The 19,938-nt window shown below is 45.7% G+C and overlaps 1 protein-coding gene across 1 annotated transcript in view; it reads right to left on the reverse strand.

Annotated features, from left to right (window-relative positions):
* The window catches only part of LOC114454835 (titin-like), a 168,620-nt gene that overhangs the window by 126,464 nt on the left and 22,218 nt on the right, over positions 1-19,938 (reverse strand). The window contains 32 exon segments of the mRNA XM_028435630.1: positions 2,211-2,489; positions 2,586-2,867; positions 2,947-3,225; positions 3,310-3,597; positions 3,689-3,967; positions 4,044-4,325; positions 4,400-4,678; positions 5,151-5,432; positions 5,585-5,863; positions 5,948-6,235; positions 6,313-6,591; positions 6,664-6,942; positions 7,012-7,287; positions 7,371-7,652; positions 7,734-8,012; positions 8,100-8,387; positions 8,477-8,755; positions 8,861-9,139; positions 9,332-9,610; positions 9,836-10,117; positions 10,196-10,474; positions 10,560-10,847; positions 10,911-11,189; positions 11,260-11,541; positions 11,626-11,904; positions 12,490-12,771; positions 12,916-13,482; positions 13,638-13,916; positions 14,360-17,926; positions 18,458-18,502; positions 18,712-19,122; positions 19,497-19,919. Coding sequence (XP_028291431.1) covers positions 2,211-2,489; positions 2,586-2,867; positions 2,947-3,225; positions 3,310-3,597; positions 3,689-3,967; positions 4,044-4,325; positions 4,400-4,678; positions 5,151-5,432; positions 5,585-5,863; positions 5,948-6,235; positions 6,313-6,591; positions 6,664-6,942; positions 7,012-7,287; positions 7,371-7,652; positions 7,734-8,012; positions 8,100-8,387; positions 8,477-8,755; positions 8,861-9,139; positions 9,332-9,610; positions 9,836-10,117; positions 10,196-10,474; positions 10,560-10,847; positions 10,911-11,189; positions 11,260-11,541; positions 11,626-11,904; positions 12,490-12,771; positions 12,916-13,482; positions 13,638-13,916; positions 14,360-17,926; positions 18,458-18,502; positions 18,712-19,122; positions 19,497-19,919 — 12,600 coding nt within the window.

Below are 19,938 nucleotides of genomic sequence, written 5' to 3' on the forward strand. Positions count from 1 at the left end.
CATAACAGGACAGCAATCTCTGACACAGACCCATTGAAGGTCCACCCCAAGAACAAAGACCCCTGAGATGTTTATCACAGATGCAGACCACATTGTCAAGAACACTTAAAACCCAACAAAACAAAAAACCAGCCAAAGAACACATCAACGTCAAATCTGGACATCACATTGACATCAACCCCGGATGCGACAACACCAACCCTCAACAACATTCCTGGAGCCAAACGCAGACATGTGGACACTGCAATCCAGGACTCTTTATACAGGACATCCTCATGTTACCAACAAAGATAAGACCACAAGGTTTGGACTACACTACAAACAGGTCAGAGTTAGGAAGTGGACATTTTATGAGTTACCTATCTTTACATGTGCATGACATATGTCACTTCCTTCAGCATTGGAAACTTCACAGGTATATTTCCCTGCAGCAGCAACCCGATCACTGTTCAGGACCTCCAGGATGCAGGAGGAGTCGGTGGTTTTGACATTATACAAGTATGAAGCCCAAATCAACTTGTCGTCTTTCTTCCAAGTCACAAAGACACGCTGACTGCCACTGTAGCTGCACTGTAGCCTCAGAGGCTTACCCAGCTCATGGTGCATGTCCTCCAGTTTGTTGACAAAGCGAGCGGGTTCTGGGAGAAGCAATGCAGTTAGTCAAAGGACAGAAGCCCGTGTCTATACCAACATTTGAGTGAAGCGGAGAAAAGCTGTGAGAAGCTTTAGAAGTGAATTGTGTTATATATTAATAACATGCTGATAATTGCATTGGTTCAGAGATTTAAGGAGTTTGAATCATAAACCATCTGCTGAAGGCAGGGGAGAACTTGAGGTTTACCTAGTTTAACGACAGCGTGGCAGATGTCAGTTCCCTCGCTGTTGGTGATTTCACATGTGTATTTTCCTGCAGCCTCTTCACAATCACTGTTGAGGACATCCAGGATGCAGCTGTCCTTTGTAGTCTTCACGTTGTACTTGTACGAGGCCCAGATTAGTTTCCCGTCTTTCTTCCACGTCACATGCACTCTCTGGCTGCCAGTGTACGTGCACTTCAGACTCAGCAGATCCCGGAGTCTAAAGTACACGTCCTCCAGCTTTTTCACAAAGCGGACCGGTTCTGAGGAGCAACGCTTTGGTTAGCATCAGTAGCACTGGCTGAAGCATGCATCCATTGGTGGAAGTGAGCCTAGCAGACCTGCTGAGCAATATTAGCTGAACCATGCAGAGTAAGGATTAGCATTAGTGTTTTTACCTAGGCTGACCCGAGCATGGCACACGTCTTTTCCCGCATCATTCGATATCTCACAAGAGTATGTTCCTGCTGCGTCGGGCCGATCGCTGTTCAGAATCTCCAGGATGCAGGTGGACTCGCTGGTTCTAACGCTGTACTTGTATGAGGCCCAGATAGGTTTGTTGTCTTTCCTCCAGGACACGTAGACCCTCTGGCTGCCGCTATACGTGCACGCCAGCTTCAGCGGCTCTCCCACTATGAAAGTGCAGTCTTCCAATTTCTTGAGGAACCGTACTGGCTCTAGAGGATCAATGCTGCTGTTAGCGTTAGCATGTGCTGGTTAGGCTGCCGTGCATATGTATCAAGAGCTCAAATAAAAAGCATAAAGAAGCTCATTAAACCCTCAAACTTCAGCTTTGTCTCATGAAAACCCACTCTGTGGTTTTGGTTTCAGACTGAAGCTGAGTTCTCCTTCTTGTAGAAAGATGCACAGGTTTTAAAGTGGTTGGTCTTTATGTTAGCAGTCATTACCAGATCCAAAATAAATGTTGAATAAAAACCCACAGACCAATCATCAACAATCCAACTCTCAAATCTGCAGAGGAAATCCAGTGAAGCTTTAAAGATAATATAAAAGTTTCCATATTGAATTAAACTAAATTAGAGACATTAGGACAATGCATATTAAAAAGACTAACATACCACAAGTCCTGCACATGTATTTGACCTTTGACGATATCATCAAATCAGTCCACTTCTTTATCCCTAAATAATCTACATAATTCGTCCTACAAACACAGTATATGAACCAGTGATCAATGAACTGAACACAGTTTGGTTTCACTCTGAAGATGAAAGCCACACTGAGAACATTGTATTTCATTAGCACAGTGTGTGAGATAAAGACATGAAGGACAGATCAAATGTTTGAACTTTGATAAGCAGCTAAAATAAGGAAGAGAAGAACAAACATCACCTGTAACTGTCACCTCACAGTTGTCGGAGGCGGAGCCAATTCTGTTCTCAGCTGTGCAGGTGTACTCGCCCTGATCAAACTTGGTGCTTTTGTTCACTCTCAGAGTTGCAAACCCATTCACGAAGTCCATGGAAAACCTCTCAGACTTGCGTAGTTTTCCGCCGGATTTAAACCAAGACACAGAGATGTCAGGAGTCCCAGCGAGGCGGCATTTCAGGGTGATGGACTCACCCATTACCACCGTGACAGGTTGCAGCTTTTCAACAAAGTACGGTCGCTCTGAAAGATGATGATCAGAGGTTAGTACATCAGCAGGAGTGGTTAAGTCATAAATAAGTTAATAATGCTACATCTACATGAAATAAAACATGTTACCTAAGAGTGACACTTGAGCAGCACATTGGTCACTTCCAACGCCATTGTCTATTTCACAAGAGTATCTACCAGCCGCCTCTATACTGTCAGAGTTCAGGACTTCTAGGATGGAGGAGGTGTCTGTCGTAATCACATTGTAGTGATACAAAGCCCAGATGAGCTGCCCGTCCTTCTTCCAGGTGACTTTGACCTGAGGTGTTCCAGCAAAGGTGACCTGCAGCCTCAGAGGTTTGGCCTTCTCACAGGAAATATCCCTGAGTTTCTTTACAAAGTGAACTGGCTCTGAGAGAGGGAATCCATCATCAGTTCAACTCACTGTCAGAAGATCACAGGTGGTTAAAACAGGAGAAAACCAACAAACCTTTGACAAACAGATAAACTGGGCAACTCTCCTTGCCAGCATTGTTGATAATCTGGCAGGTGTACTCTCCTCCATGAGAAGAGTCCACTTTATGGAGCACCAGAGTGGCTACATTATCCTTCAGAGAGATCTCACACCCTCTACCATGCTGTATTTCCTTTGATCCTCTGAACCATTTCACTTTCAGAGGTGGACTTCCTTGCACGTTAGCCAAGAAAGAAACATTTTTGCCGGGCAGAGTTTCCCTGTTCTCAAGTGGTTCAGCAAAAGAGGGCGGTTCTGTTTTGAAGTAAAGAAGAAATGGTAATTAGCTTTGAGCTTTAGGACCCTGATGCCAGTGGTCCAACCTGAAGGTGCACTGACCTGTCACATTCATTGATGCACTCGTCTCACAGGCTCCAGAAGCATTCTGGGCTTTACACGTGTATTTGCCAGAGTCTGACATCTTGATGGCGGGAACCCTCAGTTTACAGGTGTTATCAGTGCAGCTGATGTCATAATCTGACCCACTCCTGATCTCCTGGCCATTGTGGAACCAGGAGATGCTTAAAGGAGCAGAGCCAGTCACCTTACACTCCATCTCACCGGGTTTACCCACAATGTGGTGGGTGTCCCTCAGCTTCCTTATAAAGCTGGGAGGAATTGACTTCTCTATTGTCATAAAGAAACATTTGTAAAAACAAAGCATTGCAGCCAAATCAACAGAAGATAAAGTGTGTAGAATCTATCTTTGATCACCAACCTGAAACAGAGAGTTTAGTGCAGCATGAGGATGTTCCAACAGGATTTGAAACCTCTACTTTGTAATCTCCAGTGTCTGCTTTATCAGTAGAGTAAATTCTCAGGGTGGCCACCTTCTTACTAAAGGATATCTGGTACTTGGCACCAGCAGTTATGGCTTTGTTATCTTTAAACCATTTTGTTTTCAACTCTGGGGAACCAGAGACTGTAACATCAATGGCTACGTTATCTCCTGCCTGCACATTCATTGACTCGGGGTGGTCAACAATTGCAGCCGGTTCTAGAAAATAAGAAAAAGAGATTGAGCTAAACCAAGTGTCTCATACTGTAACAGTGTAGTCTGGAGGTCTACAGACCTAGGACAGTCACTTTGGAGATAGACTCCACAATTCCAGCATCATTCTTCAGCTGGCAGGTGTATTTACCCACAGTAGTGGAATCAGCCTTTGGGACTACAAGAGTAACAACGTTGTTCTCAAATGTGATTATTCTGTTGTCACCGTCTCTCAGGATGTGGTCTTTGTCCTGGATCCAGGACACAGTCAGAGGCTCAGAGCCCTTCACGTTGGCTGTGAGTGTCATCTGCTCACCGACTCTCACAGACTGGTCCACCAGTTTGCTAACGAACGCTGGTTGTTCTATTTAAAAGAGGACAGGAAATGAGAGGCATTGGTTCAGCTCTAAAGTAAACAACCTCAGGTTTATTACTTACCCTTCAGAGTGAGGTTGGTGTTGCAAGACTCACTTCCTACACTGTTTGACACGCGGCACTCGTAGAGGCCAGTGTCTTCTTGGTCCAGTTTAATAATGTGAAGAGCAGCAGAGCTTCCTGCAGAGACCATCTTATACCTCCTGCTGTCCTTCAGGGGCCTCTTGTCTTTATACCAACTGACCTGGAAGGGGGGTGTACCATGTATCTCACAATGAAGGCTGGCATCTTTTCCTTTAATCCCCTCTACTGGACTAGGAACTTTAATAAAAGAGGGTGACTCTGGGAAAAACACATAGTGAAATGTTAGAATGGGGAATGAAAATCCATTAGCTCTAAAATGAGCACCATCTGAGCCACAGTTCAGTTCATGCAGGAGAACCAACCAGAACTAAACAGAGAACAAAGACTGCAAGAAACCAGTCACAGTTGTTAGTGCTCGACAAAACTACAAAATACACATGCACAAAATGTCAAAACTCAAGACAATCATATAAAAACGAGTTGAATCAATCAGCAGTTTGACCTGTCCTAGTGTTCTGTCAGACACTATGATCAAATTCAACATGTTCTTCAAACCCATAGAAGTAAGAAGATCAAAGATGGATTCTTTTCTGACAGAGTGACTGACAGAAACACCATGTCAGTTTATCATTGGACTCAGGCTCTGACCTTCGCTCTCATGCAACAGAGCTAGAAGGAAAACATCATCAAAACATCACAATTTAGCCAAGATTTGAGTATTTTCCCTAACCTTGGACTGTGAGAATGGAGCTGCAGCTGGTGCTGCCGGCGTCATTAAAAGCCTCACAAGTGTAAACGCCATTATCTTCAAACTTGGTCATGCGTAGCTCAAGGTACGCAGTTGAGTCTACGAGCATGGTCTTGTAGTCATCACTGTCAGTTATCTTTTGGTCGTTTTTGTACCAGCACACTTTCAGAGAGTGCACACTGGTCACCTTGCACTCAAACCGATGTCTCTCACACTGCTTGACAAAGGTTGTTGGAGGCAGTTTGATGACAAACCGAGGTGGCTCTGCAAAATGACAAAAAAAAGGTCACATTAGCACCAAACAACAGCTGAGGAGTTAGAACGGATAACCAAGGTGATGAAAAGCCTGAGCAGGGAAACAGAAGGAGAAAAACAAACATTAGTGAGGTTGACGAACAAAAAAAGAAGAGTCCAACCTTTTATCACCAAGTGTGCGGCGCTCTTAGCTGTGCCTGCATTGTTGCTAACTTGGCAGGAGTAAATTCCTCCCTGCAGAGGGCTTACTGAAGGCAGCTCCACACAGGAGGACTGTCCCTCCATCCTGATGGTGCACAAAGGCCCGCTGATTAGCTCCACCTCCTCTTTAAACCATTTGACTGTAAATGGGGGTGTTCCGTCGAAGATGCTCTTGAAGAGCACCTTTGACTTTGGAACTGCAGTCTGAGACTCGGGCTCGGCTGTGAACGTGGGTGGAACTACAATAACCCACACAGAGAGAGCATTAGCACACAATAGCAGGAATGCTGGAGAAAGCTAGAAGAAGAAAGCTGGAAGCTAACCTTTAGCTGTGACGACTCCACTGCAAACACAGCTGCCGGCTTTGTTTGAGAACCTACAGGAATACTCTCCTGTGTCAGTGCTCTGGCTTAGTTTGAACTCCACAGAGCTAGCATGCTCAAAATGTAAGAGCTTGTATTTGGTGCCGCTCCTTATCTTTTCTCGGCCTTTGTTCCATTCGACCGAAAGAGGAAGAGAACCAGCCACTTTACACTCCATCGAAACCATGGAGCCCATGACGGCCTGTGTGTTAGTGAGTTTTCTAATGAAGGTGGGAGGAACAACCTCCTCTGTTTAAAGCAAAGTTCAAAGATGGTTAGACTCATAGAAACACAGAGGTGTCCTATAAAGACTTAATTTGACCAACCTAAGACCACCAGCGTGATTCTGCAGCTGCACTGTCCAACAGAATTTTTCACCTCCAACGTGTACTCTCCACTGTCTTCCAGCTCACACGACTGTATGCTTAGACTGCTCAGATTGTTCTGGAGATGTTGCTGATGTTTTGCACTTGACTGAAGCTCTTTACCCTCCTTCAGCCATCTGACACTGATCTGGGGAGTTCCAGCTATTGTACACTCAAGACTAACCGGATCACCGAAGGTCACATTGACCACTTCTGGCTTTTCCAAGAAGGAAGGCGGTTCTGAAGACCAAAGAAAATAGGTGAGTACTGTGTGTTAATGGGTAATGTGTGCAGTGATGTTAGTACCTGTACCTTGAACAGTGAGGGTGGCAGAGCATTTGTCCTGTCCTGCTTCATTTACAGCCAGACAGGTGTATTTCCCTCTGTCACCTGCCTCACACATGGGAATTTTGAGAGTTGCCAGGTTATTTTCAAATGTCCTCTGGATTTTTGGATCTTCTGATATAAAGTTCTCATTTTTCTGCCACTGAACAGAAAGAGGTGGAGAACCATCCACCATACAACAAAATGCAGCAGCATCTCCGAGAATGGTTGAAACGTTTTCCATCTTCTTCACAAATATTGGAGGAACTGAGGGACAGAAATTTCTTCAGTAGCATATCTAACCTATTTGATCTATAATCATCAGTTGAAACCAACCTTTTAGAGAGAGGGAGGTGAAGCCCTCACAGCTCCCGACCTCGTTGGCTACCACACACTGATAAGAACCAACATCGTTCTCTTTACAATCATGAATTGTCAGACCCACATTTTTTCCATCAGAAATCATGAACTTTTGGCAGGTTTTGATTGGCCTTTGATCTTTTAACCATGTAACCTTGAAGGGACTACTTCCTGCCACTTTGCAAATAAAGGCTGCAGTGGAGCCTTTAACAACCTGTAGAGATGGCAGCTCTTCAACAAACGATGGCGGCACTAAAAAAACAAAACGTTTATAGTGAGCTTTACTCTGTGTAGTGGGGGCTTTTCACACCTATTGTTTGGTTTACAAAACTAACCTTTCACTTGAAGTCCAAATGTGCAGCTCACTGTGCCGGCCTCGTTACTGATCTCACAGAAGTACTTTCCACCATCACTGTTACTAACCTGGCTGATCTCTAACGTAGCAATGTCGTTTTTAAAGCACAGATTGTGTCTGGCACTTTGTCTGATCTCGTCTCCTTCTCTCAACCATCGCACAGAGATGTCAGGAGTACCACCGACCTTACAGCTAAACATGAGCCTCTCTCCTGCTCTCACCACTGACACACCAACAGGATTTTCTATGAAATATGGAGGTTCTGAAAAAGATTGATTGTTGTCATTGGTTTGTCTTTCTTGGTAAATAAAGAATGTGATAAAGATGAGAAACAAATGTAAACCTTTGACAATGAGTGCTGCCTGGCAGGATGTGGAGCCCACTTCATTGTGGACTTTACAGATGTAGTCTCCAGAGTCTGAGGGCTTGGTAAAGAAGATCTGCAGAGAGCTGGAGTTGTTGTCTTTAACCACGGAGCAGTCTGCACTGGATATAATCTCCTTCTGGTTTTTGAACCATTTGATGGTCAGAGGCGGCGTGCCAGACACACCGAGACAAAACTTAACGTTTGATCCAGGCAACACTTCTCTGGATTGGGGTCTTTCAAGAATGTACGGTGGTTCTGTTGTTAAATAAATGTACAAAGACTGTTAATAAATGACATTCAAGATAATAGTTACAAGAGAAAGAACAATTTAGGTTGCGTAACCTTTGACGTGCAGCATCCCTGAGCACTGAGCCAATCCAGCATCATTGGTAGCTACACATTTGTATCTGCCACTGTCTCCAATGTCAAGATCATTAATTTCCAAGAGACCCACATTTTCAGAAAAAGTGCACTTGTGTTTTTTGTGGGTGAGGATTTCTGTCTCCTCTTTGAACCACTGAAGAGTAATGGGCAGGGAACCAGAGACCAGGCATTCCAGGGCAATAGACGACCCCTTGATGCCTTCAGTCTCCTTTAGCCTTCTTGAAAAGGATGGTTTGATAACCTTGTCTGATAAATGCAGAATTCAGAAGCAAAGTTAATGCAGACAAATTATGCAAATCAAATGTCTTTGAAATCTTTGATAGAAACTAACCGACCTGTAACCGTGATCAAAGCTTCACAGAAACTGCTTCCTGCACCGTTGGAAACCTCACAGATATACTCGCCACCATCACTTTTTTCTGCTTTGAGGATCTGAAGCACTGAGCTGCTTTCTCTGTTTTGGATTTTTAGTCTCTGGCCTGATTTCAACTCTTTTCCTGCCTTGGTCCACCTGACCCTCAGTGGTTTAGTGCCTGTGAAGCTGCACTCCAGCCGGGCCAGGTCGCCCTGCGTTACATAGATGGACTTTGCCTGCTCTGTAATAGTTGCTGGCTCTAGAATTACAGAAGAAGATGGAGTGAGTCTGCAGTGGGTGGATTGGTTAAAAAGACAGAAAACATGAACAAAAAAAAGAAAAAATGTCAAGAGATCCCACAAACCTGTGATGACCAGGACCGCAGAGCTTCTCACAATTCCAGCTTTGTTCTGTGCCTGACACACATATTTCCCTCCATGGGATAGCTGAGTATTTTTTAAACTCAACAGGGCACTTTCAGCCTCAAAGGACATTTTAACGTGCTCGTCCTCCATGAGCTCATAATCATCCTTGATCCAGGTGAAAGCCATGGGCTGTGATCCAGACAACATGCACTTCATGGAGATCTCAGAGCCCACAATGCAGGACATGTCCTCTAGACCTTTAACAAATTTGGGTGGTTCTAGTGGGAGAAGACCACAAATTAAGCTGCAAAGTGTACACAGGCATATGCAAAGCTTTTCTCTTTGAATGAAAATAAAACTCAAGCCCTTGGAAGCAGAAATAAACAAAGCAGAAGATTTGTTTATTACTTGCTGACTAAAGCTCACTGAGGTAGAAGCACATGCATCACAGACACACTTCTTTGACTAACCTTTCAGAAAGAGTTGAAAAGTACAAGAGGTTTCCCCAACATTGTTACTAACGGTGCACCGATACGTTCCAGTATCTCTGCTTTCACAGTTCAGGATTTGCAGAGTCACCATCTCATTTTTAGCACCAATTTTGTGCCTTTTGTCATTTGTGAGCAGCTTATCATTGAAGAAGCAGCTTATTTCAAAAGGAGCAGACCCTGTAACAGTGGCTTCCAGGGAAAGTTCAGATCCCTTTAGAAGTTCAGCTGATTCAAAGGGAGTTAGGAAGAGTGGAGGTTCTAAAAAAGAGATGAGATGAGTCAATTTTAAAGGCAGTGGAAGCTTAAGGAAGAAAATATGGACCCCACTATTCGACCACATCTAAGATCTAAATCAAAAGGACTGGAAAACAAAAACATATAACCATTCATCAATTTCATCAATTGTTGACCTTGGGACTAAATAACTTTAGGATTCTTTCAGATTGCATGTGAGTTTAAACAGATCCAGAAGATAGAACCAACCTTGTACTGTCAGGGAGCAGCTGCACTGGTCTCTACCAGCATCGCTGGAGGCCACACACACGTACTCGCCGCTATCATTCACTGAGCACTCCTCCACTTCAACACTTGCTATTGACTTCTCCAATGATATTTTATGTCTGCTGTCAGAAACCATTTGGGAGCCATTTTTGAACCAAGCTACATGTATGACGGGCGAGCCCTGAACCTTACAGGACAGCTTCAGTGGAAGTCCACATTTCAACATCATTAAAGGCTCCAGTTTAAGAGAAAACGTTGGTGCTTCTGTGGATCAACATAAACATTAGCGTAAACACTCACATGATATAGGCCAACATTCAGAAGATAGAAAGAAGAAAGCACCTTTAACGAAGAGGACAGACGTACAGTCCACCCTCCCAGCATCATTGGTCACTTGGCACGTATATTTAGCAGAATCACTGGGTTTCACTGAATGTAGCTCCAAAGAGCTTGAAGAGGCATCTTTCTTTATGAAACACTTTCCTGCAGTGAAAATCTCTTTCTCCTCTTTGAACCATTTAACAACAAGTGGAGTTGATCCTTTAAAAGCTGCTTTAATGCTAACGTTTGAGCCTGGTAGGACGTGCTGAGATTCTGGCTTTACTGTGAAGAGTGGAGGATCTGGAGTGATGAGGAAACAAAGAGCATGGTCATTGAGACGCTGTGGTTCCTCTGACATGTGAAGGTAAATGAGAACCGTCCTAACCTTTGATGGACAGAGCGCCGCTGGTTTCTTTAGCTCCTGAGCTGTTGGACGCTCTGCAGCTATACGTGCCTCCATCGTTCTGCTCAACACTCTTGATGGACATGGTGGCTGTGCTCTCACTAAAGTCCATCTGAAACCTGGCACTGCTCTGGATCACTTGGTCATCTTTGTACCATGAGATGACAATGGGCTGAGATCCAGCCACTCTGCACTCCAACACAACATCACTACCAACATTGGCATCCAACTTCTTTAGTGACTTGGTAAAGTATGGAGTAATGGCCCGATCTGTGTAGGAACACATGAGTAAGTAACACAGTGGAGTGACTGACACTAACGTTATTAACTGACCGAGGACAGACACGGAGCAGCTGCACTCGTCTTTTCCAACTTTATTGGACAATTGCATGGTGTACTCTGAGGTGTCGCCTCGATCTGCCGACAGGATCTTCAGGATAGCTGTGTCTTCCTTTGTTATGATCTTGTATTTACGGCCGCTGACCAACTCCTTCCCCTCTTTGAGCCACTTGACTTTTAAGGGGGGGCTCCCAGAGATGGAGCAGGCCAGCGCTGCAGCCTCACCCATGGTAACAGTGATAGATGCTGCCTTCTCTAAGATTCTAGCCGGTTCTGAAATACACATTAGACTTAACAAACCTGCTTCTAAACATGAACTTGATGAAGCTCATTTGGCACCAACCTTGAACAGCTAAAGTAGCTTCACATTTCTGCTGTCCAGCCTCGTTCTCAGCCAGGCAAGTGTATCGGCCGCCATGTTTGATGTCAACGGAGGAAAATGAGAGGCTAACAATGTTGTTCTCTAAAGTGATTTTAAGGTCAGGATCGTCATCTCTGAGGAGCTCAGAGTCCTTCAACCATTTGACAGTGATGGGGGCGGAGCCTTTTATGGCTCCTTGAAGATTCACTGTATTTCCCAACACTGCTGTTACACTTTCAAACCTCTTAGAGAACAGAGGAGGCTCTGGAATATCAGGGGCAACAAAAGAGTAATCAAACCCACATCACTAGAACCATATCCCACTTGATTCTTTCAGACCCTACTAACCTTTCAGTTTCACCACTGAACGTGAAGTTGCTGAGCCGACTTCATTGGAGACCAGACATTCATATTCTCCAGCGTCAGTACTCTCAAATGACTGGATCTCAAAGGAAGCCACATTTCCTCTTGACAGTACGCGGTATTTCTTCTCTTCTGTCAGAGGCTTCTTGTTCTTCTTCCAAAGCACTTCAAAAGGTTTGGAGCCCAAAAGCTCACACTCCAACACAGCTAAAGCTCCTCTCACCACCTCCACAGGTTCTAACTCCTTTCTGAAAGATGGAGGCTCTGCAGGAGCACATGGCATCACACTAAGATTACACTAATCAGATCATGTTTGGAAATGTTCTTAAATATGATGTAATATTAGCCACAGCAGAAAGAATGTTAAGATTATAAAAATGTCATATTTAATGTAACTTTAGTGAATATTGCCTCAAATGATGAGAATACAGATAAATAATATATTACACAATCTGATAGAAATTCTTAAATATGAGAAAAAAATGTTTAGTTTATTTCCAGAAAAAAAAGAATCAAATTAAAAGAATCAAAAACAAAGATTGACCAGTGAAGTCTTTTCATAAAATAGATTTATCGATTCAATTATTATCAACAGGATGTCAAACAGAGCGTCTACATGGTTCCTTAATACTTCACTATAGATATAGGTAGATAGATAGATCTATAGATAGATAGATAGATAGATAGATCTATAGATAGATAGATAGATAGATCTATCAATAGATAGATTCATAGATCCATAGATAGATAAATAGATTAGATGAGTGCTTGTATAACATTATAAAATCTATACAGTTGATGAGTATGTGTTGATGATGATCTTTTTCTGACAGGCGTGCACATGCCAACCTTTCACTGTGACTTTAGTGGTAGAACTGTCACTGCCGCAGTTATTCAGGACCTCACACGTGTAGTTTCCGCCGTCACTTAACATGACGTTGTGAATTTCTAAAGTGCTGGTGCCGTTTCTTGTGCTAATGAGGCGTCTCTCGGTAGCACACAGAGGGCTGTTGTTTAAGAACCAGGTGAAGATGAGCTCAGGTGAGCCAGTGACGCTGCACTGCAGTCGGGCCACGCTGCCCTGCTTCCACACTGTGGTGGATTCCAGTTTCTTTACAAAGATCGGAGGTTCTAGTGAGAAGTGCAGGTACAAAGAAGAGTTTACATGAAGCCAAAGAAAATAGCATAAAAAAGAGAGAAAGTAAGAAGGTGAATGTGAGCTGAGCACATCTGGCTCTACAGATAGAGTTGCACCTTCAACACATCAGGTCTTACCTTGTACTTGGACTGACGTGGTACAGGATGAAGTCCCCACCTCATTACTCACTGTGCACACATAGTTCCCACAGTCTTTCAGAGTTGTCTTTGGGATATAAAGAGTGACTGTCTTGAGCTCAAAGGACAGTTTACAGTCTGGGGACTGGTGCACTTTTCTACCATCCCTGGTCCAGGTCACAGTCACTCCTGTGTCCTCGTCTACCTCACACTCCAGGTGAAGTGGACCTCCGAGCACCGCTGCCACTGAGTCCTGGTGCTTTACAAAGCTGGGCTTATTGATCACCAGCAGCTCCAGGCTGCACTGGGCCTCCCCAAAGCTGTTGGACGCCCTGCACTCATAGCAGCCTCCGTCAGCCGGCCCCACCTCCATCACCTCTAGAGTGTGTTTGTTCTTTTCACTAGAGGTCTGGTAGTGTGAGTGCACGTCAGGCAACGTTTGCTGGTCTTTAAACCAGAGCACAGTAAGAGGAGCAGATCCACTTATCACACACTCTATCACTGCCTTTCTGCCCACAAACACTGTCTGAGGCTGAGGCTTAGTTACAAACACAGGAGGGGATTTCTCTAGGGTTGGAGAAAGAAACATGTTAGAGTGAACACACACACACACACACACACACACACACACACCCCCATCACCTTCTCAGAACCAGAACCCACAATGGGTCAACATGTAAACCCTTTAGAAGAACACCCAGTGTCGGTCTGATGGCACTTACCAGTCACACTGAGGTGGGCGGAGCATTCATCACTGCCGTGCTGATTGGACACCTTACAGGTGTACTCTCCACTGTCCTCCCTCCCTGTGCTGAGCACCTCCAAAAAGGAGGTGCTGAAGCGGCTGATGATGCGGTAATTATCCCCGTCTTTGATTGGATGACCATCTTTGAACCACTTGAAGCTCATGTTTGGAGCGTCTTCTGTTTCACAGTCGAACTTGGCTGAATGTCCAATGGTGACCTCCATGGGGACGATGTGGTGTTTGAACACTGGCTTCACTGCAAACCACAGAGTCAGAGTGAGATAGGATGGAAAACAGACAGACAACCGAAATGACAAAGGAAAGCAGTGACAGTAAAGATCTGGATGGTGGAGATCCTGCAGAGACTAAGGAAGAGGAAGAGGAACGAAGCTGTGATGTGAGAAGGAGAAATGCTGCAGGAGGAAGACAGCATGCAGAACAGAATGGACAGAGGCATGATGGGAAAAAGGTTGGAGATCTGATGAAGTGATTGGACTGAAAACCTCAGACCTGAAGCTACTGACTGGCTACTAGCGCTAGCGCTAACTTTAACCACCTCATTTCAACATGCTGAGGGACTCTTAAGAGTCTTTTAAAGGAAAAACATCTTCACAGGTCAATGGTTCTCGCTGCTGGTCAGAGGTTTTCAGGTGGAAGTCGTTAGTTGATGATGATTTAAAGATAAGTTCATCATCAAACCTGCTGAGACCGTGAGCCTGGACGATGTGCTGCTCTTTCCCGTTTCATTTTCAGCCTCACAGACATACTCTCCTTGGTGTCTGTCCTTCATCACCTTGTCGATAACTAGTCTGAATGTTTCCTGGTCTCTGGAACACTTGAACTCTGCGCCAGATTTCAGTCTTTTACCGTTCAGTGACCAATGAACTGTGCTCGTGTTCTTTATAGTGGCAGTGAAAACAGCCTGACCGTTTTCCTCACAGCAAACGTTCTCCAGAGGCTGTGTGAAAACCGGACATTGTGCTGGACTATCAGAGGACATCATCACAGCTTCTCTGGTCTTTGTGTGGACGTGCATGTGCTGAGTAGCCGTTAGCTCCAGTTCAGATGTGTTTGTGCAGCTCTGCTTCAGAGCTTGATGGATTGTGGTTTGATTGTGAACCAAAGTCTCAGCTTCTCTACTGAGGGTAGCAGACTGAGGTGAAGGTGGTTTAAAACCAGCAGCACTCTCTGCCATCATCACAACATCTACCACTGAGCACAGGAGCTCCTTTGATTTTGTGAAGGTCACCTGGACCTGCTGAGGGTTGCTGACCGCTACAGCTCTGCACACCTCTGAACTTACACTTTGCTGCTCACGGGAAAGCAGAGCATGCAGGACCACCTGCAGTTCAGCCTTGAGGTTAGCCACTTGAGGATACTCACCTTCAAAACACAATGTGACCTCCAGAGGAGATCCTGTGGAGGTGATCAGGTAGGTGAAGGTGGTTTGTCTGGGTTCCTTTAGAATTCTCAGCTCATGAACCTCCACAGCGTCTAACGTACTCACCACGTCAGCCAGGAGCACCGGCTGGTTCCTGGCTACAGCAGAGAGCAGGGCTTCTTTGAGCTGGAGTCGGGCGGTGGCTCTGCTGGGTTTGGGGATGTGAATAATAAACATCAGCTCTTTGGGCAGAGTCTGGCCTTCCTGACACTCATGGACTAACATGGCTTCTTTGGGCTGCTTCTCAAAGCTCACTGAAGCTCCCTTAGGTTCAGTGATGACCTGTGAATGCTCAGCCAGGAGGGGCTGCTTCTCCTCCAGGACCACAGACTGCCGGACAGACTGACCCTCCTGGATCTGAACCCCAAAGTCCTGCTGGGCAGCCTCCATTATGGAGCAGTTTTCTGTGGCAATGGCCTTCCCCTCAATGAAAATGGTATTTTTGGGGATCTTAGACTCAGTTTTCATCTGAGATGTGAAGCTCTCAGTTGAGTTGACATTGACGGTGTGACCCTCCTCTAGAGTCTGTATGTCTGTGATCTTTAAGGATTGCATGATGTTCCAGTAGTCCTCCTTCTGGATTAGAGCATGCTGCTGCTTGGCATCAGTCACTAATGGGGTCTCCTTTGGCAGCTGAAAAGGTTCAGAAACCACACTGAGAGTGCTGGCTCTCAGGGACTCTGTGGAGAGCTGGGCCTGCTCCCCGTCCACTGACATCTTTCTGTCCCTGAGGTAATCGGCCACTATTGGTCTCACCTCTTCAGAGGCTGCTGTCATCCTCCTGACCTTCTCCCGATTAGCTGCAGCCCTCTGATGTTCAGGTGTGGAGAAGGTGAGCAGCTCCTCCTTTGGTAGAACATGAAGGCACTGGACACACTGGAGGTGTTTGGATCTTACTGGTTCTGTCCTGGACTGGGCTGAGGTTTTGTCTGTCTTTGCAGTAAACTCTGAGATGGCCTCACAGGTCACTGTTTGCTGATCTTCTTGGGTCAATGAGTGCCTTATGGTGGGGCTCTTCCTGGCTTCAGTCTGAACCAATGAGGGCCTCTCACAGCTGAGCTGCCCCTCAGCCTGCAGGACATGAGAAGAACTGATGACATGCAGGTTGAGGAGTCGCTCTTCTTCAGACTGAGGCTGCAGACATACAGGAGCTGCAATGGGCCACACCTTTCCCGTAGGCTCCGCCCACAGCTTGTACTTCTCCTCACTGACTATGGCTGATTTCATCACCTCATCTTTGCACATGGTAGCAATCTCCTTTTCTGTTTTTTCTATTTTAAACTTGTGCTCCTGAGAGAAACAGAGTGGAGCCTCATTCACAGCAGCTAAAGCTAACGTTGGCCGTTCTTTATCGTGACAGGGATTAGTCGATGGCTCTAAAGCCGCCACAACCTTCACATGCTGCTCAGTCAGAGCCAACTGAGCCTCAGACTGAGCCGAGTACAAAATCTTTACACCCTCAGTTACTCTGAAGCTCCTCTCTTCCTCAGGCTTTTGAACGACGTGTGAAGCTTCATCTAGGATTGGTAAAACCATGTGAACTCCATGACCACTGACCAGCTGCCTGGACTCTAACGTGGTGTCTATCTGCTCTCCAGTTTGGACCTTCAGTGCTTCAGCTCTAGCCGTAAACAGTGGAAGCACCTCTGCTGTTGTAGCCGACATAACTTTGGCCGGTTGCTCTTTGGCAAAATCAAGATCAACAATTTCAGGACTGAGGACATTTTCAAAGTGCTCCTCTATGATCTTTTGCTTCTCGTGGACAGAAGATAAAAAGGCTTCTGTGTGAAGCTGTTTGGCAGGAATAGCTGAAACCTGAGCAGTACAAATGGGAACTCCAGAAACCAACTCCTGGACTTCATGAGACTGAAGGACTGCAGCTTGGTGTGTGTGAGGCTCTCTGTGCTTGGTGGCAAAAGAGACGTTGAGCTCCCTGAGTGTTCCCACTTCTTCAATGGGAATGATCTGCTGGTCCTCTCTGCCAATGGTATAGATCATCTGATCGGACAGGGTTTGTTTCTGGTACGACCTCAACTCTGTCATTGATATTTTTAAACTGGAACTTTTCTGCACAGACTTGTCTCTTATTACCAACAAATCAGCAGTGCATGTGGTCTCCCCATAGCGGTTGGAAGCCTTACAGGTGTAGACCCCACTGTGCTCCTGCTGGACACTCTTAATGCTCATGAAGCCTGAGCCATCAGGATTATTGACGATGATGATGAACCCACTGGGTTCTATGTGGAAGCTGCCTTTGAGCCAATGAACCTCAGGTACAGGATTACCTGTAACTTTGTATCTGAAATAACTCTGACTTCCTTCTACAAGTTGGTCAGATTCAATGGTTTTAATAAACTCTGGAGGTTTGTCACATGGTACCATATGCTCATGGAAGGACTTCACCTCCTGAACATTGATGGAGCAGCTGCATGTTTCCTGCCCGAACCTATTGCTGATAGTGCACGAATACTCACCCTCACTTTCTTTTTCAACTCTGATGATGATTAAAGTGAACAGGTCTTGGTCCTGAGTGAACTTGTACTTGGATGAGCTGCTCAGGGTCTGTTTATTGTGAAACCATGTGATTCTGGGTGTTGGAAAGCCCGACACCCTGACTGTGAGGGAGGCGCTGTTCCCAACAGCTACTGCTGCTGGAGACAGTTTGCTGAGGAAAACTGGTTTCTCTTTCTTTTTCACTAAAGTGCTCGAACAATGTTTGGATTCTGGCCTGAGTTCAAGTGTTCTGGATTTGCTCAGTAATTTAAAGTCTACGTAGGTCGGCTCCTGGATTCTTTCTTCCTCCTGGATTGTTGAGCTGGAAAAAGCTGAGTGGAGCAATGACAGGTTTATTAAATATATCAGCTGCTCTGAGGAGAGAAAATACTTTATTGTTAACATTGTTTCAAGGCAAACCTGAGCTCAACACAGCTTTAAAAACATGATGGGGTCTAAATGTGTGATTTACTCAAAGTCTCCTAAACCTCCTCAGGTGTTAAAGGTTGATCTACTAAACTATATACCTAACCCTACCTATATACAGTAAATCAAGACCCATTCATTAGCTATTATCTGTCCATCTTTTCGTAACTACATCTGCTGTTATTATTGTTTTCCTTACAGCATTGGCTTTCCCACAGTTAGCCATCCATGTTGTGTTTCTCCTGCTTAGTGCTGTTTTTGGACCTTAGTAAATCAAACCTTATGTTGGAAAATCCAACCTTTGCATATTGAGTCACTATCAGTGATCCTGAGGATCCATATGTGTAACATGAAGCAGTGAAGAAGTAACTACTCTAGAGTTACTCTAGAGTTACTCTAGTAGAACACAATCACAGGCAGAGGAATGTTTAATTTACCTTTGATGTCCTGCTGGCTTTTAACAGTGGGACCTCCAGCGGTTACTATGGAGACAGAAAGAGAAATAGATGAAAAACTCACCCTGGAGGTGTGTGGGCGGAGCCAGGCTGTTAGACTGAGTGCCATCCTCTGCTTCCTGTGAGCGTGACAGTGTTGCATGCGCCTGTCTATCAAACAGTGTCCTGTCTACACACAGCTGTGTGGGTGGAGCCTAGTGTGAGCAGAACAGGACCAGAATCATGCAGATGCCAACCTTTCATCCCTGTGTGGGACTGAGATAGTGGGGGGACCCACAGCCTCTGACACAGGGGCCCGTCATGTTTCACTGAGTAACACTTCTCCAAGTTCAAGTGCTCACGGAGCCACAGAACCACAGGGCCTGGGAGGCCCCTCATAACGCAAAACAGGGAGCCGGCGTCCCCTCGGCCCAATGGATCAGAGCTCAGACTGAGCAGGAAGTCAGGGAGAACGTGAAGCTGCTGGTCCTGAGTCAGCAGGTCAGGGAAATACAGCTGACTCAGCAGGTTCTGCTGGAAGGACTCCACACCTTCCTCCTGTTTGTGGTGTTTATCAACAGGGGGCGCTGTGAGGCCCACCCTGTGCACCAGAACCTTTTTAGGCTCAGACTCGATGGGGCTTTCTGCGCTGACATGAGCTTCTTCAGCTGAATGAGGATAGAGTTAGAGTTAGCTGTCAGACATCATCAGGTTAACACAGGATGAGACCAAGAACCACGAGTGAAACCACAACCAATTTATCACTAATCACTGTGGAACAACAACAACACTTTATTAGGGAAGCTCCAAGGGAGGCTCCGCCTTCTGATCAAGAGGCTCCGCCCTCTGATGCTCTGAGAGTTGAGGCTTCACTCGTAGTGTTGTGGTCTGTCTGTGTGGGACGAACAGTGTTAGTAGATGGAGGATGGCGTGAGGGGGGATCCTAGGTCCTGGACTAGATGAAGTTAGTCTATTACCAGGTTAGATAAAGAGGTTAATGAGGGATGGGATGGGGTGACTGGTAAAAAGAGAGAGAGACCACCTTCCACCATGAGGCGGGCGCTGGAGATGCCCTGGCCGTGCTGGGTGGCGGCCGTGCAGCGGTAAGTTCCTTCATCTGCTACACGCACTGCGTGGATGAGCAGGGATAACGCCCCCCCACTTTGACACGTTTTCACCCGCTCAGAGTCGCCAATCCCGTGGCCGTCATGATCCCAGGTCACATGAGTGAGGGGCGGGGCCAGGAAGGAGCAGCTGAAAGTGGCGTTTTCACCGCTCTTCACACGCACATCGTTCATGGTGCTGAGCAGTGGGGGCCCAACGCACCCCTCCACCTCTGAGCTCTCAATGTTAACCCTCCTCTCACTCTCAGAGCTGCTGTGCAACAGAGTGTGGGTGACGTGGGCGGAGCTAAGAGCCGACTCCTCCCTCTGTGTGATTAGTGTGTGAGCTAAAGTTTTGTCATCTGGCAGTGAGACACAGTA

The sequence above is a fragment of the Gouania willdenowi genome, chromosome 21, assembly GCF_900634775.1.
Source record: "Gouania willdenowi chromosome 21, fGouWil2.1, whole genome shotgun sequence".
Taxonomy (NCBI): Eukaryota; Metazoa; Chordata; class Actinopteri; order Blenniiformes; family Gobiesocidae; genus Gouania; species Gouania willdenowi.